Genomic DNA, 23,521 nt, shown 5'->3' with positions numbered 1-23,521 from the left:
CCCCAGCGGGTGGGAGCAGCCGAGAGCCCCGCGCTGCCCATCCCGACCTGTCCCGGCTCCATCCCCGCTGCTCCCGCGGGCTGCGAGGGGCTCGGCAACGGGGGAGGGGGAAGGGGAGGAGGAGGAGGCGGAGGTGGGATTGGGGAGAGGCGGGAGGAGGAGGAGGAGGAGGGAGGAAGAGGCGGAGCGGCAGCGGGAAGCTGGAGCAGAGGAGGAAGTGCTCGGCTCCAGCGCTCCCTGAACTCGCAGCCCCCCGGGACCATCGCCCCCCGTCCCGCAGGTGCCCGGGGAGGGGGAGCTCGCCCCAAATGTCCCGGGGGGTCCCTGGGTTTGGGGTTTTTTGGGGGGATGTTTGGAGCTTGCGGGACTCCAAAGGCGAGCCGCAGATGCCCTCGGGGGGACATCGTGGGGTCCCGGGAGGTGTTTTTGGGGGTGCCGGTGGCGGTGGCGGCAGAGCCCCGGCGGGGGCGGGGGGCTGGGGGGCCCCCCGGGGGGGGGGGTTGGGCTTCCCGGGCCGGGCCCTCGGAGCTCTGCCGGGGCCCCGTGGGGAGCGCGCGGGGGCGGGGGGACACCGGTTTTGGGGAGCCCCGGGAGCCCCGGCTTCCCTAAGCGGGACCCCGGAGAGAGGAGAGCCCCAGAAGCCCAAAGCGGGGAGCCCGAGAGGGGGGACCCCTGGGATTGGCGGGACCCCGGCGGGGGGGTCTGGGGGCTGCAGGGGCGGCACGGCCGGGAAAGGGGCTCGGGGGTCCCGGGGCTGGAAAGGGGCTCGGGGGTGCCGGGGCCGGGAAATGGCTGCTCCCAGTATGAGCCCAGTTCCCCCCCACGAGTGGTTCCAGTTTCCTCATCAGTCCCAGTATGAGCGCAGTCAGTCCCGGTATGATCCCGGTCACTTCCCCTCACTCCCTGTAGGATCTCTGTTGCTGCCAGTATGAGCCCAGTCACTCCCAGTCATTCCCCATTATGATGCAATTTAGCCCCCAGCATGGTCCCAGTTGCTCCCAGTTCCTTCCACTTTTGTCCAGTGTGTTCCCAGTTTTCCCAGTTGCCCTTAGCGTAGTCCCAGTCACTGCCAGTATGATGCCAGTCTCTCCCAGCAGGGCCCCAGTCACTCACACTTGCCCCCAGTGTGGTCCCAGTTCCCCCCAGCACATTCCCAGTCGCTCCCAGTGTGGTCCCAGTCACCACCCGCATGGTCTCAGAAACTCCCAGTATATCCCAGTTGCCCTGAACATTCTCATGGTCATTCCCAGGCACTCCCAGTTACCTCGGCATGGTTCAGTTGCTCCCAGTTTTATCCCAGTCACTGCCAGTACATCCCAGTTGTCACCAGCATGCATCCTATCATTCCCAGTTGCTCCCAGTCTGATCCCAGTGTATCCCCAGTAGGTTCTCAGCATGGGCCTGGTAGCTCCCAGTAACGCCCAGTCAGGGTCCATTGACATCCACTATAATCCCAGTATGATCCCAGTCACTTCCAGTATGATGCCAGTGGCCCCCAGTGTGCTCCCAGTTGTTGCCTGTCAGTGCCAGCATGAGCCCAGTAGCCTCCAGTAGAATCCCTGTGACTCCCAGTCTCTCCCAGTATATCCCAGTCACCCCCAGCATGCTCCCAGTCCTTCCTACTTCTTCCCAGTTACTTTCAGCATTATTCCAGTTGCTCACAGCCATTCCCAGTCAATCCCAGGATGATTCCAGTCACCCTCAGTATGATCCCAGTCTCACCCTGCTGCTCCCACCGTAATTCCAGTATGATCCCACTTGCCCCCAGCATAGTTCCAGGTGTTCCCGGTTCCTCCCAGTATGATCCCAGTTGCCCCTAGAATAGTCCCAGTCACGCCCAGTTGCCCCCAGCATAGATCCAGTTGCTCCCAGGTGCCTCCAGCGTTGTCCCAACTGTTCCCAGTGTGATTCCAGTAAGCCCCACTATGGTTACAGACACTCCCAGTATATCCCAGTTGGCCTCAGCATGCTTGTAGTCATTCCCAGTCCCAGCCCAGTTGCCCCAATAAGGTTCTAGTTACTCCAGTACAAAGCGGTCACTGCCAGTGATGCCACTCCTGGGATCCCCCAGCCCTCTCTGCGTTCCCCCTCCCGGCTCTCCAGGCTCCGAGAGGAGCCCCAAGGGCTGCAAGTCCCCACCCAGGGTCCCCAGTAAGGCCCAGTTTGGATGTGCAGCCCCCAATGTTCCCAGTTTCCCTCTCCTTTCCCTGGGCCGGGTTGCCCCGCCCCCAGCGGGTGGGAGCAGCCGAGAGCCCCGCGCTGCCCATCCCGACCTGTCCCGGCTCCATCCCCGCTGCTCCCGCGGGCTGCGAGGGGCTCGGGAACAGGGGACCCAGGGTGTCACTGGTGCTGGGGGGAGGAGGAGGAGGGATGGCAGAGGAGGAGTGGGAGGAGGAGGAAGAGGAGGGACAAGAGAGGATCAAGTAAAGGAGAAGGCAGCATGAGGCCGAGCACTCCCTGAATTCACAGCCCCTCACCCAAGGGAGCATCACTCCCCCATCCCACAGGTGTCCGGGGAGGGGGAGCTCAGCCCAAATATCCTGGGGGGTCCCTGGACTGGTTTTTTTGGGGGGGATGTTTGGAGTATGAAGAACTCCAAAGCTGAGAAGCAAATGCCCCTTGCATGGACACTGGGGGGTCCCCAGGACGTGTTTTTGAGGGGTCCTTGTGGCGGTGCCAGCAGAGCCCTGGCAGCGGGCAGAGCCCGTGGGGGCAACCTTGGGACTCTCAAAGTGGGGAAAGCAGAGAGGGGCAGTACCGGGACCGGACCAGGGGAGCCCCGGCAGTCTGGACCCACAGGACCCCAAAGTGGGGAGCCCAGAGAGGGGGGGGCGCCGCAATTCATGGGACCCTTGACAGCCTGGAGAGGGGGAGGGGAACTCCTTGGACCCCCTGCACCCCGAAGCAGAGAATAAGGGGAGAAGGATCCCTTGGACCCCATAACCCCCAGCATCCCTAAGTGGGGAGCCCAAGGTGGGAGCTTTTTGGATTCCTGGACTCCCAGCAGCCTGGGGAGGGCGGGGACCAAGTAGATGGGGGACCCCAATACAAGCGTGATCCCCAGCAGCTGGGACAGGGGGGAACCCCCAACATCAGAGTGGTGGGACTAGAGAGGTGGAATTCCTGTGAGGCTTTTTCAGGGCTGAATCTTGGTGTTTGGGAGGTTTTTCTGGACCCCAGATGCCCGGTGACTTGTAGAGATGGACTTGAGCAGGGGGACATTCAAACTTAACATGCTCATCCCGTGTTTTTCCCCAAACCAGGATTTCCCATTCCCAAACCTTTGCCAAATGGAGGAGGAGGCTGTGAGGAAGAGGAAGATGCCCCAGGACACCCAGGCAGGTGAGGAGGAAGTCCCTGCCCATTTCCCCCTCTCTTCTGCTCCATCTCCCAGCCCAGCATCGCCCCCGGCTGCAGGACAACCCCGATGCCGACGCCGTCCTGCCGGGGACGGACTGGGGGGATCTCCTTCCCCTTCCCTGTGGCACAGAGGCAAATGCCATCCTCTCCTTGTCCTTCCTCCCCCAGACAAGGAGCTGAGGACAGAGCCCAGGGAGGACAAATCCCCACGGCAGAACCTGGTGGAAGAGGCCGTTTTGAGCGGCTCCATGGCGCAGGAATCCAACAGGGAGGAAAAGACCTGGAGATCCCTTAGGAGGAGAGGCTGCAAATGCAGCCCAGGGAGCTGTGAGGAGGAAAGACCCACCCTGTGCCAGGAAGGTGCCCAGAGATCCAGCCAGAGCTCGGACCTGGTGGTCCATGAGCCACTTCAAACCGGGGAGAAGCCCTACAAGTGCTTGGAATGTGGGAAGAGCTTCAGAGACAGCTCCCACCTGATCCGCCACCAGATGATCCACACTGGGGAACGGCCCTACGAGTGTGGGGAATGTGGGAAGAGCTTCAGAGAAAGCTCTGAACTGCTCCGCCACCAGATGATCCACACTGGGGAACGCCCCTATGAGTGTGGGGAATGTTGGAAGAAGTTCAGAGACAGCTCCACCCTGATCCGCCACCACATGATCCACACTGGGGAACGGCCCTATGAGTGTGGGGAATGTGGGCAGAGCTTCAGACAGAGATCGACCCTGATCTGCCACCAGATGATCCACACTGGGAAACGGCCCTATGAGTGTGGGGAATGTGGGAAGAGCTTCAGAGACAGCTCTGAACTGCTCCGCCACCGGATGATCCATACTGGGGAACGGCCCTACGAGTGTGGGGAATGTGGGCAGAGCTTCAGCCAGAGCTCCACCCTGATCCGCCACCAGATGATCCACACTGGGGAGAGGCCCTACGAGTGCCAGGAATGTGGGAAGAGCTTAAGGTATAGCTCTGACCTGCTCCGCCACCAGATGATCCACACTGGGGAACGGCCCTATGTGTGTGGGGAATGTGGGCAGAGCTTCAGACAGAGATCCACCCTGATCCGCCACCAGATGATCCACACTGGGGAGAGGCCCTATGAGTGTGGGGAATGTGGGAAGAGCTTCAGAGAGAGCTCCAGCCTGATCATCCATCAGAGGAGCCACACCGGGGAGAGGCCCTACGAGTGCCTGGAATGTGGGAAGAACTTCAGCCACAGATCCAACCTGATTGTCCACCAGAGGCTCCACACTGGGGAGAGGCCTTACCAGTGTGGGGAATGTGGGAAGAGCTTCAGACAGAGCTCTGAGCTGATCATCCACCAGAGGAGCCACACTGGGGAGAGGCCCTATGAGTGTCCCGAGTGTGGGAAGAGCTTCACCCAGAGCTCAGCCTTGACCAGACACCAACAGAAGCACCGGTAAGTGAAGCCCTGCAAGTGCCCCAACTGCGGGAAGAGCTTCGTCCGCTGCTCCAACTTCATCCTCCACTGAAGGACCGACATTCCCTGTGTCCTTGTTGGGAAGACACCTGGCTGGTTGTCTTCTCCATATCCTTCTGGATCCCCATAGGCACCAGGGATGATGATGTTTGGGAGGATTTGGGGGTTCTGAGGGGAGATGGAAGAGTTTTCTCCATTGCTTTGCACTCCAGAAGGTGAGGCCTCAATCTGTCACCTCAAAACCACTGGATCCCAGTGAAAACTGTTCAGTTCCCACTCCAAATGGCTCAGTCACATTCCAAAAGTACTTGATCCTACAGCCCCCTCAAAATCCCCAGGAGGGGCTGGATGGGCATTCAGAGGGTCTGGACGGAGTGGGAGGTACATGGTGGGGGATGGGCAATGGGAGGGGGGCAGGGGTTTGGAATGAAGAGCTGAAGGCTGGGGATGATGAGGCTGGGGGGGAATCTCCTTTCTGGGTATCCCCCACATCTGAGGGCATTTGGGTTATCCCCTGTTCCTGAGGGGTTTTTTGGGTACCCCCTGATCCTGAGGAGGGGATACAGGGAGACAGAGGAGGACACGTGGCTCTGGCGCTTGGAGTGGGCACCACAGAGAGGGACATGGGGAGCCCATTTAGGGGAAGATCCTGCTGCTTTCTGCCAATTTTGGGGGCTAGAAATGGCTTTTGGAGTTTTTCTGCTAATTCAGGAAACTGAGGTGACACCCCTTCCTCATTCTGTGACTGTGAGGAGACACCATTTTGGGGAGGATCCTGCTGCTTTCCCCCAACCTGGGGCAGGGATATAAATGGCTTGTGGGCCCTGTGCCTCATTTTGGGGGTTGGGGTGACCCCACGGTTCCACCGGTGTCTGAGGGAGGGCTATAACTCTCAGTTTTGGTGGTTATAAGCAGCTTGTGGGGGTCCCACATTTGTCGGAGGCCTCCAGCCCCCACCACAAAGCAGCCTTTGGCCAATCAGAGCATGCAGCGATGATGACTCATCAGTTGCCATGGAGATGTGCAGGTGCCAGAGACCACAACACTTTTAAGCCAATCAGAAAATGCACAAAACAATTTTTGCTCAGTCAGAGCTTTTCTCACCGATGACTCCTGCATTGGTTTGGCACAGCCTGGTTTTTGGTGGTGAGGGGGCCACAGAGGTGGCTCCTGTGAGATGCTGCTGGAAGCTTCCACCATGTCCAGCAGTGCCAATCCCCAATGGCTCTGAAGATGGACATGCTGCTGGCCAAAACTGGGCCAATGAGAGAGGCTGGTAACGCCTCTGGGATAACAGATTTAAGAAGAAAATCAAAACAAAGTCACAGTTTTGGCTTCTGGTCAGAGAAGAGGAGGAGGTGAGAATGTGTGAGGGAAACAACATGGAGACACCAAGGTCAGTGGAGAAGGTGGGGGAGGAGGTGCTCCAGGCTCCAGAGCCGAGATTCCTCTGCAGGCCATGGTAAAGAGCATGGTGAAGGAGCTTGGGGATCCACAGGGGATGCAGAGATCCACCCACAGTCCCCGGAAATCCACGGGGGATGCAGAGATCCACCTGCAGCCGGGAGGGGAGGTGCTCACAGCGGAGCGGGTAGATGCCTGGAGGAGGCTGTGATCCAGTGAAAGATCCAGTGGAGAAGAGGGGGTGTCGCGTTCCACTGTGGGGAACTGAGAGTTCTTTTAAAAATGGATGGTCGAGAAGGGAATGAAGCCAAACGAGGCAAATATTGTCACTGAGAACCATTTATAGACACCAAAAGGAGAAAGAAAAGGAGCTTCCCGAGCAGAAGACAGCTAGAGGAGACAGAACAGAAGAAAGGAAAATGGGAAAAGAGTGGGGGAGAGGGGACAGAGGGGACAGAGAGAAAAAGAGGGCTTTACCCCCAGCGGGTCAGGGCAGTGCTGTTGGTGCCCAGGTGGGGGGCTGTGCACGCTGCCTGCCTGTGGCTGAGCCAGGCCCGACCTAGCCCGCGCAGCTCCTGGAGGGCGCGGCTCGATGGGCGCGGCTCCTGTGGCGACGGCCCTGGACACGCGGTGAGTGGGTGCTTGGATGAGAGGACCAGGAGCTGTATCGGCGTGGCAGGACGGGCAGTGACGGCTAGATCGGGGTGGCAGGGAAGGATGCAGGCAGCCCAGGCAGGAAGGCAGAGCAAAGCAGCGAGGTGGTGCTCAGGAGCACAGGAAAGCAGGACAGGTGCAAGGGCAAGCCAGTGAGGGCAGCAGAGCCAGAAGGCAGGCTCGGGCCAGGATGTTATAAACAGTGAAGGGAGATGTTGGTTTTTGTATTTGGAGTTACTGATTCAAGGGGTTAAAGAGTTAATTACCAAGTTTAATACTGTTAACATTCTCTGATTTCAGGTTGGAAAATGACTGGGAGTTGAGAGTGATGGTTAGAGTTAGATTGTATGTTAGGATGCTTTAGTGCTCAGTATGTTTTTACTGTTGAATTGTCAATGATTAATGTAAAACAAAATGGCTGACGGGAATAACTTTCCAGAATCTTCTTGGGGGTGGGAAGTGTGCAAGTGCCAGTCAAAACCACCAGAATGTGTCACTCAGGCTGGGGCCCCTCCTTTAGGCAACAACTGGGCATGCTCCAGAGGGATGAGCTGGCCCCTATGGGCAGGCATGAGGGAGGGACCAAACCAACTCGGCCCCTGACTGGACAAATGTGTCCAGATACCCTGATTGACACTGGGAGGGGAGAACAGGCCTTGCACAAGCCCGGAGGGTTGTGCCCTAGGCTAACCCACATAGCCAAATGCCAAATACTGCTCTCCTTTGTTTTGTAGGCAGGCAGCTTGCCACTTGGGGTCTGTAGTTGTCAATTATTAAATTTTTGTTAATAAAACCCTTTCAACTTTTGAATTGGCTCATTGTTTTTCACACAGGCAGCGGGCAGTAGCGAGGCCTCCCGAGCAAGCAGCAGTGAGCCCTGACGCGGTTGGGTTTTATACTCCCCCGGCCCCTCCCAAAGGCTGCCTGAGGACAGGGAACCATTGGCCCAGTCCAACTTTCCTGGGCCGTCCATTGGTGGAGACCTCTCCGCGACCTGACTGGAGAAGCCCCTCCACAGTGTCTCCTACTGCCTTCCTCGTGTGGGGTGTTGCCAGGCCAAGGCTCCCCAGAGATGAGGCTTCCCCCACTCGTGGCTGCCTCCTGCAAGTGGCAGGTGTACGCTCCCTGCCCCCGCATGCCTCTGAAAACCCTGACAGCCAGAGTTGAGGCAACCTAAAATGGCTGAACTCAAACTGAATTGGCTCCTCACAGAGGGCCCTGCGCCCAGGCTGGAGCAGCCTGGCCTTGGAGGACTGCAGCCTGGAACCTTACGGGAGCTTACTGGTGGCTGTGACTGGGAATGACTATGAGCAAGCTGAGGGCAACTGGGCTATACTGGGAGTGTCTGTAACCACACTGGGAGTGACTGGGAACACACTGAGAGCGACTGGGAGTGACTAGGTCTACACTGGGGGCAACTGGGATTGACTGGGACCATGCTGGGGGAGACTGGGATCCTACTGGACACATACTGGGGAATATGTGGAATGACTGGCTCTGTTCTAGGGGCAACTGAAAGCAATTGGGATCAGACTAGGAGGAACTGGGAGCAACTAGGAGCATGCAGGTGACAACTGGGATCATCATGGCATCAGAGTAGGATCATGCTGGGAGTGACTGGGTCTATGCTAGAGGCAACTGGGAGAGACTGGGATCACAGTGGGAGGAAATGGGGCCATACCGGGGACAACTGGGATCATATTGAGAGCAGCTGGGTCTACACTGAGGGTGACTGGGGTCATACTGGGATCATACTGGAAGTGACTGGGAGCATCCTGAGGGCAACTGGGATATACAGGGAGTGACTGGAATCATGCTGGAAGCTACTGGGAGATACTGGGAGAGACGGGGAGTGACTGGGACTATGGTGGGAGCAAATGGCATTGTACTGAGGGTGACTGGGTTCATACTGGAATCATACCGGGGAGGACTGGAACCACAGTGGGAGTAACTGGGATCATACTGGGGGAAACTGGAACTGTACTGGGAGTACCGGGAACTATACTAGGAGTGAAGGGGAACACCTGGGACCATGCAGGGATCATAGTGGGAGTGACCAGGGTCATACTGGGATCATACTGAGTGTAACTGAAAATGACTGGGATCATACTGGGGTGACTGGGAGCCACAGTATTGGGAATTATAAAGGAGAATTAGGTTGTGAGCTGTAAAACCTGCCTGCAAAGGCACATGGCAGAACAAAGGAGCACAAGGCAGCACAGAGAGGCTTGTCTCCACTGGGCCCTGGGGGGAGGAGGTGTCACAGGGCAGATCCCGTGTGTTGCTGATGTGGCAACACGAGATAGGTCACGCCATATAAGGAACTACTGTGCCTTAGAAAAGTGTATAAAACCAACTCCTTTGAATAAACCATTCAGATTCCCTGCCGGTCTGGGTCCGAGATTCAGTCGCCGACAAATGGTGTCCCCGTGTGAGAATTTATTATACGCCTATCTGCGTGTCTGTCGGTGAGCCCCATGGGACTTGGAAGTGCTGCTGAGAGAAGTGGGAAAGGTGGCCAGCAATAATCCCTACAAATTGTAGCTGAGCCATGGGGGACGTAGGGGATGGAGTATCCCAAGAACAGAACATCCCAGAGACGTTAAAACAGATTATAAAGAAACATGGCAGGAAAGTTGAGTCTACAGATTTGAACAGACTCTTGTTTTCGGTAAAAGACTGTGATTCAACTTTAGATAGGACCAATATTTTTAATCCTCAGACATGGGACGCTTTAGAGGACATGTTGTGGGATGATTTACACGTGGCAACGCAGTGCTGATAAAGCTTTTGTATCCATGGAGGACAGTGTGTAAAGGCGCTCGTGGTGCATGCAGCACCCGGAGATCAGACAAAAAAAGCCGCTTGTGCCACCGCAGTAACTGTGCCAAGCCCTTCTGCACTGCCAGCAAGCGACCGTAAGTCTGTTGGGGCTGGGGGAGGAGAACCAGAAGATGGCCCCTCGTCCCCCGACCTGTTTGACCCTGGAGGGAAGCCGGATGGTACCGTAAAGCTCACGCTGCCCTGCGCCACGCGGCATCCGCTGGAGCTGGGTCGTGGCAAGTGTCTGGAGCTGGGAGGTCCCGTCCTGGTAGCATGTTCCCTCTCTGTTTGCCTTCTGTGAGAGTACAGGTGATGCCTTTTCCTGGTCTTAAAATCAAGAGTCAAAACCAGTTAGAAGGGGAAAAAGGATTTTGATATTTATTTTAAGCATCCTTAGGTGCACACGTCCAGGTCAGATGCACTGAAATGCACTCCGCAATGCACCCCCAAAAGACCTGGTATGACATTATAGGTTTTATTAATTAGCATATCTATCAAAAATTCCCCAATGAGAGGCTTGAATGAGCCCCCCTCCCCAAGGAGCCTTCTCCTGGATGGTTCTATCAGTTTACAGAATGTGTTCTGGAGAGGACCTTGGGGTCTGGGGCATACTTGATCCCTAGCCACAAAGCTTCTAAAATGTTTAGTCTCTCAGCTTGACAAACAAGTCCAAGAATGTAGGCAAAAAGTACTAAGAATACAGCAGTTGTAAAAAGGGTATTAACGGGTATAAAAGAAAAGGCAAAAAATCTTCATGGCATCATTTCTCCCCTAACTAACAAAACCCTGCCTTGTCTAGTCTACTCTATTCTTTACTCGCAGAACCGGTTTACACAACCAGCTGCTCCACAGGCTATTACACAGATAAAAACTACAATTACAGCTATGATGAATATTTCTTTTACCCAGGCCCAGTTTGGTAACCATGAGGTGAGGATATCAAAAATATGATCAAAATTGAAGGTGTTATTTCTAGAAGCTACTCCATGTAGAATTTGAGTTCTTTTCCGAATTTCATCTAAACCTTTCTTAATTCTCTCGCTTTGGTCCACATCAGAACCTTGGACACATTTTGGACTACAGTCTTATGCAAATCATGGGGTGAACCCTAAACCATGGTTACCAGTTGGGCAAATAGCAAACATGTAAATAACAGTTTAAACTGCATCTTTCTGATTTGTATCGGTCTCTGTCTTCTTGGTAGTTTCGGAAGCAGAAGCTTTCTTCACCCTGGAATAGTGAATCCACGGTCCCTTGCCAGCAACCTTGACCACAGTAGAAGTGGTCAGCAAAACTTGGAATGGTCCCTTCCACTTGGCTTGCAAGGGGTCGCTGTCCCAGCACTTGATGTAGACCCAGTCTCCAGGCTGGAACGGATGAGCAGCTGTGTCCAATCCTATTGGTTTGGAGAACACGACGAATCTCTGGAGCTTCTGCAAAGTGGAACTCAGAGCCATTAAATATTTCTGCAAATCATTTTTACCTGTCATATGAATTTCCCCCGGGATATGTGGAACCTGGTATGGCCTGCCATATAATATTTCATAGGGACTGATGTTGTCCCTTCGCCTTGGCTGTATGCGGACTCTCAGCAAGGCTATAGGCAGGGCTTGAACCCATGTCATGGATGTCTCTTGACAAATCTTGCAAATCTGAGTTTTGAGGGTCCCGTTCATGTGTTCAACTTTGCCACTTGCCTGGGGCCTGTATGGTGTGTGCAGGTCCCAGGTAAGTCCCAAAATCTTGCTAACTTCTCTAACCACCATTGCAACAAAATGTGGTCCCCTATCTGATGACATTCCCAAAGGAACCCCAAATCTTGGTATTATATGATTGAGCAAAGCTTTCACTACTTCTTTTGCTGTGTTGGTGCGACACCCACTGAAGATGTCAACCAGTACCAGTATATACCTGCATCCCTCTTTGCATGGCATCTCAGCAAAATCTATTTGCCAATAATCTCCCGGGAGATCTCCTGTTTTTGTCACTCTTAACACAACTCTCTTGCTTGGGTTTTTACAGCAGGTTTCACACTTGCTTGTTACAGATTGTACAATATCAGTCATCCATCTCCCTATCACTACTTTCCTCAAATGTTTTAAAAGATTTTCTGTTCCCCAGTGGGTACTTTCATGCTCTCATTGGGCTATTTCCCGAAGGATCAGGGGTGGAACTACAATTTGTCCTACCGGGGTAACAGCCTACCCACTTTCTTTGATTTCAGCTTAAGGCTGAAATTAATTAATTTGTGATCCCTCTGATCGTATTTTGGGGTAAATGATGACAAATCTATCTCTTCCTGTAGTACTATTGCAAAAATGCCTTTTTCTGCAATCCCCCTTGCTGTTTCATCAGGAAAACAATTTCTCAGTTCAGGGGCTGTTTTCCCTTTTTGATGACCCTTGCAATGCATGATTGCCACTTCCGTAGGCTTCCAAATGCTCTGTAAAAGTGCAAGAATTTGTTTAGCATGCTTAACTTCATTACCTTGAGCAGTCAGCAGGCCACATTCCTTCCAAATAGCTCCGTGGGCATGCACAACGCTGAAGGCATATTTGGAATCAGTCCATATGTTCACTTTCTTCTCTTCACTCAGTTCTAGAGCTCTCATTAGTGCAATGAGTTCAGCTTTCTGTGATGATACATCTGGAGGCAAGGCTTTTGCCTCAATGATTTTATCTGAGGTCGTTATGGCATAACCGGTCATCCTCCTATCGTTTTTCTTGAAGCTGCTCCCATTAGTGTACAATTCCCAGTCTGGATCCTTCAAAGAAACATCTTCCAGGTCTGGTCTGCTGGGATAAGTCTCCTCTATTGACTGCAAACAATCATGTTCAGGCACACTGTCAAGTAATGTGGATGGTAAAAACATCGCAGGGTTTACCACAGAAGTTGTCTTTAGAGTAACATCGTCCTGTTCTAACAACACAGATTGGTATTTGAGCATCCTGCTAGGGGAGAGCCAGTGTCCTTCCTTTTGCTCCAGCACATTTATCACTGCATGGGGTACATACACGACAATGTGCTGCCCAAGGGTGAATTTACAGGCCTCCTGTAGCAGAAGGACTGTTGCTGCCACAGCTTTCAAGCATCCTGGCCAACCCTGGGCTACATTGTCTAGTTGTTTTGAAAAATAGGCCACAGCTCTTCGCTGGTCTCCAAGGTGCTGTGCCAGTACCCCCAGAGCAACATTCAGTTGCTCATGTGTAAAGAGTTCAAAAGGTTTAGTCAAGTCCGGCAGCCCCAGAGCTGGGGCTGACATCAGGCAATGTTTCAGCTGTTTAAATGCAGCCCTGGCATTCTCTGTCCACATGATTGTCCCTTTTTAAGCTGCTCTAAGGACCTCATATAGACTGTAGTTTGATATCCATAGGCGACACCAACCTACCATTCCCAGGAAGGCCTGCATCTCCCTTACGGTATGGGACTCTGGAAGTCGACAGATGGTTTCCTTCCGTTCTCTGCTGAGTTGTTGATGTCCGCGGAAAATTTCCAGGCCCAGGTATACTACTGTTTCCCTGGCAACCTGTGCCTTCTCTTTCGAGACCTGATACCTACTTTGGCCTAAAAGGTTCAACAGACTTAAAGTGAGCTCGATATAGTCATCTTGTGTCTTGGCCACTATCAAAATGTCATCAACATACTGGAGAACTGCTTCTCCTGGTTCTTGTTTCCTCCAGTCCTCAAGCTCCTTTGCCAGCTGGTTTCTGAATATGGTCGGGCTGTTTTTGAATCCTTGTAAAACTGTCATGGTGAGCTGGGTCTTTCTCCCTGTTTCAGGATTGTCTCACTCAAAAGCAAAGAGTTCTTGGTTATTCTTATGCACAGGAATGCAGAAAAAGGCATCCTTGACATCTAAAACAGTGAACCACCCTAATTCATTGGTTAGTGTTGTCAAAAGTGTGTAAGGATTCACTACCACTGGGTGTATGTCCTCTGTTATCTTGTTGATTTCCCTCAAATCCTGCACCAACTTGTAGCTTTTACCATCAGCTTTCTTTACTGGCAAAACTGGTGTGTTGTACCTGGATTTACATTCCACTAACAACCTAAATTTGAGAAACTTTTCAATCACAGGTACTAATCCCTTGCGAGCTTCTAATTTCAGAGGATATTGTCTTTGCCTTACTGGTGTAGCCCCTGCTTTGAGTGTGATACAGGTTCAGCTTTTTTGGATCTCCCAGGAGAATCATTGGCCCACACTGTTTGAATGACAGCTTCTTCAACTTCTTTGGGAATTTTTCCATGGCATTCCTGTACAAGTATAGCAGCTGCTTCAATAATTTTAGATTCTGGGATTATAACTTTCACTCCCCCCTCCTTGGAAAACTTAATTTCTGCTTCCAGTTTTTCCAATAAATCTCTGCCCAATACTGGCATTGGGGAATTTGGCATATTCAGGAACTGGTGAGTGACCCAGTGTTTTCCCAATTTAAATTTTAAAGGTTGGAGAAAAAGCCTTGTTTCACTTTCCCCTGTAGCTCCGATCACATCCACAGTGTCTTGACTCAGTTTACCTTTTAAAGTATTTAACACAGAATATGTTGCTCTTGTATCAACCAGAAATTCAACGTCATGATTCCCCAGCTTAGCTACAACCGAAGGCTCTGCTGGGGTAGTTACCTTCGGTCCCCGTCAGTCCGTATTTACAGTTAGTTCCGAAACTGGGGGCTTCTTTTCTGCTCGTGATGGACACTCATTTTTCCAGTGCCCTCGCTTTTTGCAAATTGTGCATTGGTCCTCAGCTAGGGGAAAAGAGGGACCCCTTTTTGATGTGTCAGATGACTTTCCCTTATCATACTTCTTGTGGTGGGGTTTATTATGTTTATCTTTGTCTGCTAAGTCTCTGTTCTGCTATACCTTCCAGGCTACATTCAACGATTTACTTATGTCCAGTGGCCCATCTGTCTTTTGCAGTTTTGTCTTTATGTCATTAGCAGATTGACCTATAAATAGGTAGGCCAGGTGGATCTGCTGCTCAGGTGAGTCAGGGTCTAAGGTAGTGTATTTTTGTGCAGCCTCTTTAAGCCTATTTAGAAACTCTGTGGGGGTCTCATTTGGATTTTGTTTGATCTCATATAACCTAGGCCAATTCACTGCTTTAGGAACGGCACATTTTAACCCAATAACTACCCATTTCTGGTACCGCTTCAGCTTTTCTATCTGTTCTGGGACACTGGGATCCTAGCTAGGGTTTGCTAGGGGATAGATGTCATTAACTGACCCTTGGAGACTCCCAGTTGCAATTTGAGTTTCTATAGCAGATATAGCAGCTTTGTTGACCATTTCTCTCTCTGTTTTAGCCAATAATTCACCTAGCATAACATTTAGATCACCCCAATCTGGGTTTTGGGATTTTATGGCCATTTCTACATGCATAGCTACTCTCTCTGGGTTGTCCCTGTACTTCCCAATTGAGTTTTTCCACTGCTGTAATTCTCTGAGGGAAAATGGTGTCTTTATATAAATCACTCCTTGATTTCCCACAGCCTGTTGTTGTGAACGAGGCTGAGACTTTTGAAAGGAAAACTCAACTCATTTATTTATTAACTGCTGAGAGCGGGAACCCAGGATAAGCCCAGGCTCCACACGACAAGCCAGAACAAAACAATACACCAACAAGACAGTGAGACCCACTGGGTGCTCCCTTGAACCCCAAGTTCCGCAGGAGGACTGCCCCCCCCTCGGATGCAGATGGCTTTTAAAGTCTTTGGTGCCACCGGACTGGTGCATTTCTTAATCCTTGTGCTGATTGGTCCCTTTCCTGTTCGCTGGTTGGTCTATACCTTCGTGCATTCCTCATCAATCATTTTCAAACAAGTCCACTTCATTGGTTGGCTCGTTCTCCAATCACAGTCTAGGGCATCGTCCTCATCCCTTGTACCCTACGAAGCAATGTACTAGAAAGTTCCTTCTATTAAACCCATTGGGTCCTTGTTATATCCCCATCCAGTGGTTACATTCCAGCATTATACCCGTACAGTCTCGCAACTTCCCTTCAATTAACATGTCCATCTATTCCACCCTCAACTCCCCTCTTTTATATCTCATTTAAACAGTAATAACCAACACCCTGAAACCAATTCGTTTATTACACTGTCTCAGAGGTACTTCTAATACAGGTCTTTCCTTCCCCCCTTTATCTGCTTTTGACTTTGTGTGTTTAGCGATGGGACTGACTGCTTTCATGGCTCCTTGGGCTATCTTCCCCTTTTTTCTACTACCCTCCCGACGGGAACCATCTGTATCGGAATCATCCCATTCGCTTTCAATTGAAACTGCTTCATTGGTATTAAAGATTGTCTCAGCCAAATGTTGATCAGGGACTGCCTTGCTTTTTACGGCAGTGAAGGGGCAGGGAGGCAGGGGCTGCAAGCAGCTTCTCCCATCCCTAGCTCTGCAAGAGGCGCCTGGGTCGGGGCCATCTTGTCTGCCCTCAGCTTTAACACTGGCCACACCGCAGGGTGGGGAGAGCGAGCAGCTCCTCCTGTCTCTGTCTTGGAAACTTGCAATTTCCTGCACTGGCAAAGGTACTCAGAACTGCCTGTGCCCATTTCTGCCTTCACTTCCATGTCCAGGGAACTCGGGGAAAGGCAGCCCACCCGACCCCTTCCCCTCCCCGTCCCCGTCTCTGCCTCTGGAAAAGTCAGAGGGCAGTGGCCAGTCCGCACCTTCTCTGCCTCTGGGGCGGTCAGGGGGTGGCGGAATGCCTGCATCTCTCCCGCCTCTGTGCCTGCTCTCCGCCCCTGACAAGGCTGGAGGTGGGGAGGCCCCATGCTGCTACACTGGCTTGGAGCTGGCTGCTCAGTCTCTTCCCTGCCCCCGCTCAGACAGCGGCGGAGGCAGCGGTGGCGGCAGAGCCACCGCCCCCCCACTCCCCACCCCCACCCCCACTTGTGCAGGCTGCCCCATTCCTTTGTCCCCCACCCTCACCTGTGCGGGCTGCCCCCACTGCTCCCCCACCCCCCTGCCCCCACCCCCACCGGCTGCTCCATTCCTCTGTCCCCCACCCCCACCTGTGCAGGCTGCTGGTGGTTGAATGGGGGAGGGAGACCCCCCCCATCGCGCAGAGCTGGGGCCACCATATCTAGATCCGTCATATTGATTTCTCTGTCCATATTAGTATACGAGCTAGCTTGCGGCGGCTTCTTCTTTCCCTTTCTCCTTCTCAAAGTCATTTCCATATTACTTTTGTCTACCACATATGCTTCTTCCCTGTTCAGATACATAGTAAAAAGTTCTGCATACCTTAGTTCATCAAACCTACGTAATGATCTCAGTTCTACTATCAGGTCAGTAATGATGTTACTTTCCAAACTCCCATAGTGAGGCCAATTTCTTTGACTTAATTTTAAAGCCGGTCAAACCTGTGTGGACAGTTTGATCAATTCTCGGGTGTCCAAAGTAGTTTTTTGCCCTGTCAGCCATTTCCAGTGTTTTATTATCAACTCTAATGGGCTGCTAAAAGGGATTTTTTTATTTTCATTTGAAAAAACATCACCCATGTTTGCTCACAGACAGAAAAACTCTGTTAGAGGGAAGCTTTTAACTCCGGAATTCAGCCTGCAATCTGACCTCAGAATTCTGACTTCCTAGGCAGTTTATCTAGCTTACTACACAAACTACAGCACTTTAAAATACAAAAGCAACTAGTTTTAGCAAACAGTAAATGTGTGCATGAAAATCTGGTCTTAACAGGATTCGAACCCACAGCCTCCCGACGTCCCAACCAACCAACCAACCAACCTCTGAGCCTCTCCTGTGGCTGTGTAGGGTACAGCCTCTGGGCTCTTGTGGACTTCATGGAGGGCATCCCCTCCTTTCCACAGTTTGCAGGGGAAAGGTTTAACCTTTCCCCTTTCATGGGCTTCTTGGCCCCCAACCTTTCCAACTGCCATGGAGATCTCTTTCCTTAGTACTAGCACAATATCGGTAATATCGTTCCCCTTTTACATCACTTCCCTTTCCGTGCTTCTGCCTTTCTGTGCTGGGTCTTAAAGTCCGGGTCACAGTCCTGAATCATCACTCTGGCCCCTCTGTAATTTGCCAGAAAAGAGAGGGGCAAAGCAAGATGTGTTCTAACCCAAGACTGCGAGTTTCAAGGTCTTTAGGGTCCCTTCGTGGTCGCCAGCAACTGATGCCTTTTCCTGGTCTTAAAATCAAGAGTCAAACACGGTTAGAAGGGGAAAAGGGATTTTACCTTGATATTTATTTTAAGGATCCTTAGGTGCACACCTCCAGGTCAAATGCACCGAAATCCACACCGCAATGCCCCCACCAGAAGATCTGGTATGACATTATAGGTATTATTAATTAGCATATCTATCAAAAATTCCCCAGTGAGAGGCTTGAATGAGCCCCTCTCCCCAAGGAGCCTTCTTCTAGATGGTTCTGTCTTAGTTTACAGAATGTGTAAGGACTTTGGGGTCTGGGGCACACTGATCCCTAACTACGAAGCTTCTAAAATGTTTAGTCTCTCAGCTTGACAAACAAGTCCAAGAATGTAGGCAAAAAGCACTAAGAATAAAGAAGTTGTAAAAACGGTGTAAGAGTTATAAAAGAAAAGGCAAAAAATCTTCATGGCATCACAGCAGTGGTGGCAGATGTGGCAGGGGAAAAAGTGAGGGCGCGACGCCGGGGAGCACACGCCGGCGAGCGCATGGCGGCGAGCCACAGTGGCAAGCACATGGCAAAGCCACGGCCGCGCCCAGGGCCACCCTCACGCTGCAGATGGGCGAGATCGGCAGCACTGAAAGCTAGCGGGGCTGTGGCTCCGCTCAGCGCATGGCGGGGGCCACGGGTGGCTCTCTGCATGTAAGAGGTGAAGAGACGGGCTGGTGCACCTCTGCCGGCTGCCAGACCCGCGTGGCCGCCCAGGCCCGCATGGCCGGCGGGGCACGCGTGGCTGGGGAGACCCACGCGGCCGGCCAGGCTCGAGCCACTACAGCTGAGCTCCTGTCTCCTGCCCCTTCCTCGGGGCTGGGGGAGCTGCAGCATGCAGCATTTGCACCAGCTTGTGGGGGCACGGCTGCAGGCTAAGCATGTCATTCCTGCAGCTGAAGCAGGAACTAGGCTTGTTACCTTTTAAAACCACGTAGAGAGTTAATGTTATTATAATTGTAATTTTCCAAGACCTGGATTTAGATGTATTATTCTACTGTTCATAGTAAGAAAACTGCATGTTATGTTAAAAATGTTCATGTTACATATTGTTAGAACAGAAAAGGGGGAATGCAGAGATGGGGTGTGCCCCCTGCAAAAGACTATAAAAAAGTTTATATGTTCTTAATGTTTCAATCACATTCAGAATGATAGTAATAACGTTTCTAAGCAATTTTATAAGTATTTTAGGGAAACGTTCTCAGTCATGGCTTAAGGCTCTGGCCAAGCCCTAGCCCTGTCTGACTAAGAATTTATACTATCAGACACAAGTATTTCTGCCCTAAAAGTGTAATCAAGTCATTTTGACTTGCTAATTTGATTTTACTAAAGCTGGACCCTCTTTCAAAGTAAACTTAGAAGTCTTGCCTAGGAAAGACTTTCTAAGTCTTCACTGTGAAACAGGACCTTCCAGCAGTTGCAGACTCTGAGTGATGGGGAAAGTTTTAGACAACTTTATGTTGTTTCTCAAAGTTATATCTGTTTAATCACTGTCATAATTCTTAGTTGTATAAAACAGAAAAGGGGGAATTATGGGGAATTATAAAGGAAAATTGGGTTGTGAGCTGTAAAACCTGCCTGCAAAGGCACATGGCAGAACAAAGGAGCACAAGGCAGCACAGAGAGGCTTGTCTCCACCGGGCCCTGGGGGGAGGAGGTGTCACAGGGCAGACCCCGTGTGTTGCTGATGTGGCAACACGAGATAGGTCACGCCATATAAGGAACTACTGTGCCTTAGAAAAGTGTATAAAACCTACTCACTCCTTTGAATAAACCATTCAGATTCCCTGCTGGTCTGGGTCCGATTTAATTGCCGACACCACAGGACCCATACTAGGAGTGACCTGGGCCCCCTGGGTGGAACTGGGGGAACTGGCCCCGCTGGGGCTCAGGGTTGTTCTCCCCCAGCGCTGCCCCAGGTCCTGCTGCCACCCCCGGCCCCACAGAGCCGAGGGAAATGGGACAGCCGAGGGACAGCCTGGGCAAGGGACATGGGACAGCCAAGGAAACATGGAATGGACAAGGGACATGAAATGGCCGAGGGACATGGGACAGCCCGGGAACACGGCCTGGCCCAGGGACACTGTGCTCCAGCACTCTGGGCTGTTGTGGCCGGGGCGTTGCCCTTGGGCTCCCAGGACAGGCAGAGGGGGCAGAATCCCCTCCAGGAGCTGTTGTTTGCTTGAAGCTTTGGTGCCGGACATTCCCGTGGAGCCACCTGCAGTGGCCGGAGCCCGGCCGGTACCCAGTGCCACCAAAGCTGCTCTGTCAGTGCCCTCCTGCCCCGGGCAGGGCAGAGAACACCGAAGGAAAGGCCCGAGCTCGGCTTGGGGCAGGGAGAGGGCACTCCCCTGGCGCTGCCACGGGCACCACAGACCCGGCCTGGGGAAAGGATTGGGATTTATGTCCCATTGAATTGCAGCAGGGATTTGACTGGACATAAATTCCAGTCATTTCCCCATGGAATTCCCATGGCAGTGGTCTGGAGGGGAGATTCGTCCATGGAATTCTCACCTGACTGGGATGAGAGGGAGATCCATCCATGGAAATTCGATGGGAATTCCTGCATTCCCAAGTCCACCCTTCCTGAATCCCACATTCCCATAGAAATTCCCCCCCACACCCACCTTTGTGCTCCAGAGCCTCCCGACCACATCCGATGTATTTTGGGAGCTCTTCCACACAGGTGTGTCCCAGGTAATGCTTCATCTGCTCTGGCAGGATCCCTTTGGATTCCCAGCACCTCTGGGGGATCCAGGTGGCACCGTCCGACACTGCAAAGCTCCTGGATCCCAGCTGGAAGGAGATGAAATCTCACCCATCGTAGCCGTGCTGGTGGGATCCATGGACACTCCATTGGACAGGAGGTCACAGCTGGAAACCACCTGCACTGTGGGGAGACCTGGGAACGAGGAGAGAATGGAACTACGGAGTCGTGTCCCAGCCCCATGGAACCCCTTGCAGCTCCCTGGATTCCTATCAGAATCAGCCAGGCCCACAGATCCCATCCCATTCCCACAGATCCCATCCCTAGAGATCCACTCCATTCCCACAGATCCCAGCCCCCAGTTCCCCCCACTCTCCCCGCTCTGGTTGTACCAGCCCCATCTCCAGGTCACTGTTGGCCACGTGTCGGTTCCTCTCCTTGAGCTGGGTCTTGCTATCCCAATGTCCAGGGTCTGGCTATCCCAGTATCCGGGGTCTGGCTATCCCAATATCCCGGGTCTGGCTATCCCAGTATCCCGGGTCTGGCTATCCCAATATCCTTGCTCGGCTCCCGCTCCCATCCCTGTGCCTGCAGCTCCATCCGGCCCCGCTCGCTGTGGCAGCGCTCGAAGGGGGTCCTGTCCACGTTCCCGTGATCAGGGACTGGGGGACCCCCAGGCCGGGCTCTGTGGAGAACTGGCTACATGACAAAGGACACGTAGATCCTTTGCAGCTCACAGAGCAAGATCTTGCAGAATATCGCACTCGTCTTCTGTAATAGGTGAGTTAGCATAAGGCCCTATGCTGATACGGCAAGGAAATGGTGTCCTTGGCGGGCAGTACAGTAAACAATAGAATGCCTGTGGTCGAGAAGGCATGGGAAAAGAGGAACTCTCTGACCACAAAGGAGGAACTAGAGAGAGGGGTCTGCAGCAATGCTGTGGACCACTCAGCCTGTGCCTTTTGGAATATGCATAAGCCTCATTAACCACGCTATATATGGAATCCGCGGATGATCAATAAACGGAAGCTTGCTGATCACTCACATTGAGCGTCCGGGTCTTCTCTCTGTCGCGACAGGGCTCTGACAGTGCCACTTTCAGGTACTGCAGGGAGCGGAGAATGGGGAGGAAACAGAGATCTGGGGGGGTGGGAGTTTGGGGATCCAGGGGGTCCACAGGTCAAGGAGAGGAGGGACTTGAAGAGCTGGGAGAGCTGGGAAGGAGGTTCAGGGGCTCAGAGTCAAGGAAAGGGAGTGCAGGGACTGGGAGAGGTGGGATGGGGTGTCCAGGGAATCCTGTGCCCAGGAAAGGGGGTGCCAGGGGCCCTCAGAATGGCGGTTCAGGCGGGTCCCATTCCCGGGAATGGGGGTTATGGGGGTCCCGTTCCCAGGAATGGCGGTTCAGGGGGGTCCCAGGGGGTGCCAAGGTCCCAGTCCCCCCTCGCCGCCCCAGGAGCCCCCAGCCCCAGCGCTGGAGCCATCGCGCTGCTCCGGGCAGATCCCGGCGGTGCAGGTTGGGAGATGCGGCAGTGCCCGAGGGAGGGTGGGGGAACGGGGGGATCACTTCCAGCTGTCCCCGGGAAGGCTCTGTAAATCCCAGTTAATCCCAGTCACTCCCAGTGTGTCCCCAGCCACCCCCAGTATGGTTACACACACTCCCAGTATATCCCAGTTGCCCTCAGCATGTCCGTAGTCATTCCCAGACACTCCCAGTGGTCCCAGGAAGGTGTTTGTCATCCCATTATCATACCAGTCACGCCCAGTATATCCCAGTTGCCTCCAGCATGCATCCAGTCCTTCCCAGTTACTCCAGTTTGCTTGCAGAATGATCCCAGTTGCTCTCAGTTGCTCCCAGTAGCCAAAAGTGTGATCCCAGTTGCTCCCTTACAACACCAATATGATCCCAGTCACCTCCAATATGATCCTAGTCACATGCCAGCACTCCCAGTATGGTCACAGTTTCATCCCAGTTATTTCCAATCACTCCCAGTATGGGCCCAGTTGCCTCCAGCATGGTTCCAGTTGCTTCCTAGATCAACCCAGTCAGTCCCAGTATGTGATTTGCTCCCAGTGTGCTCCCAGTTCCTCCCAGTCACCCCCAGTATGGGGGATGATATGCATGCTGTGTTTCCCAGTCACTCTCAGATACTCCCAGTATTAGTCCAGTCACTCCCAATAGGATCCAAATATGACCCCAGTGTGCTCCCAGTCACTGCCAGTATGAACCAGTTGCATCCCACAGGTTCCAGTTGCTCTTTCACCCTCACTTTTTTCCCAGTCATTCCCAGTCACTCCCAGTTCCTCCCAGTTGCTTCCAGCATGATCCCATTTGCTCACAACCACTCCCAGTCAGCCTCTGTGTAGTTGCACTCACTGCCAGTCTGATCCCAGTCACCTCCAGCATCATCCCAGTTCATCACAGTAGAAGCCCAGTTGCTTCCAGTCACCCCCAGCATGCACCCAGTCACTCCCAGTTGCTCCTAGCATGATCTCAGTTGCTCCCAGCTGCTCCTAGTCACCCTCAGCATGATCCCAGTCACTCCCAGTGTATCCCATTTGCCCCCAACAAGGTCTCAATTGCCCCCCAAAGGCTCCTACTCACTCCCAGTATGATTCCAGTCTCCCTCAGTGGGATTGCAGTCTCCCCTGGCATGGGCCCAGCTGCTCCCAGTATGATGTCAGTACGATCCCAGTACAGCCCAGTCACTGCCAGTATGATCTCAGCACGATCCCAGTACAAAGCAGTGACTGCCAGTGGTGCCACTCCTGGGATCCCCCAGCCCTCTCTGCGTTCCCCCTCCCGGCTCTCCAGGCTCCGAGAGGAGCCCCAAGGGCTGCAAGTCCCCACCCAGGGTCCCCAGCAAGGCCCAGTTTGGATGTGCAGCCCCCAATGTTCCCAGTTTCCCTCTCCTTTCCCCGGGCCGGGTTGCCCCGCCCCCAGCGGGTGGGAGCAGCCGAGAGCCCCGCGC

At 53.0% G+C, this 23,521-nt stretch overlaps 1 protein-coding gene and 1 long non-coding RNA gene across 2 annotated transcripts; one reads left to right on the top strand and one right to left on the bottom strand.

The window, feature by feature from the left end:
* The first annotated feature begins 192 nt into the window (after positions 1 to 192).
* Positions 193 to 5,018, top strand: LOC116438659 (zinc finger protein 3-like). The gene is made up of 3 exons (XM_032097658.1): positions 193 to 280; positions 3,264 to 3,342; positions 3,529 to 5,018. Exons 2-3 carry the CDS (start codon positions 3,291 to 3,293, stop codon positions 4,785 to 4,787), a joined length of 1,311 nt encoding a protein of 436 aa, XP_031953549.1. The 5' UTR covers positions 193 to 280; positions 3,264 to 3,290; the 3' UTR covers positions 4,788 to 5,018.
* Positions 5,019 to 17,879: 12,861 nt separating this feature from the next.
* Positions 17,880 to 22,547, bottom strand: LOC116438670. Its single transcript, XR_004237869.1, has 3 exons — positions 22,303 to 22,547; positions 20,473 to 20,747; positions 17,880 to 17,971 (listed from the first exon to the last, which is right to left on the bottom strand). It is a non-coding gene; the product is annotated as an uncharacterized LOC116438670 (long non-coding RNA).
* Between the last annotated feature and the right edge of the window lie 974 nt (positions 22,548 to 23,521).

Source organism: Corvus moneduloides, unplaced genomic scaffold, assembly GCF_009650955.1.
Source record: "Corvus moneduloides isolate bCorMon1 unplaced genomic scaffold, bCorMon1.pri SUPER_scaffold_79_arrow_ctg1, whole genome shotgun sequence".
NCBI classification, from domain to species: domain Eukaryota; kingdom Metazoa; phylum Chordata; class Aves; order Passeriformes; family Corvidae; genus Corvus; species Corvus moneduloides.
This window is presented reverse-complemented; position numbering and strand designations above follow the sequence as displayed.

Excerpts from the sequence above, each read along its gene's own strand:
- LOC116438659 (XM_032097658.1), top strand. The coding sequence starts at position 3,291 with ATGGAGGAGGAGGCTGTGAGGAAGAGGAAGATGCCCCAGGACACCCAG. Across the intron at positions 3,343-3,528 it reads GCCCCAGGACACCCAGGCAG|ACAAGGAGCTGAGGACAGAG; the intron begins GTGAGGAGGAAG and ends TTCCTCCCCCAG.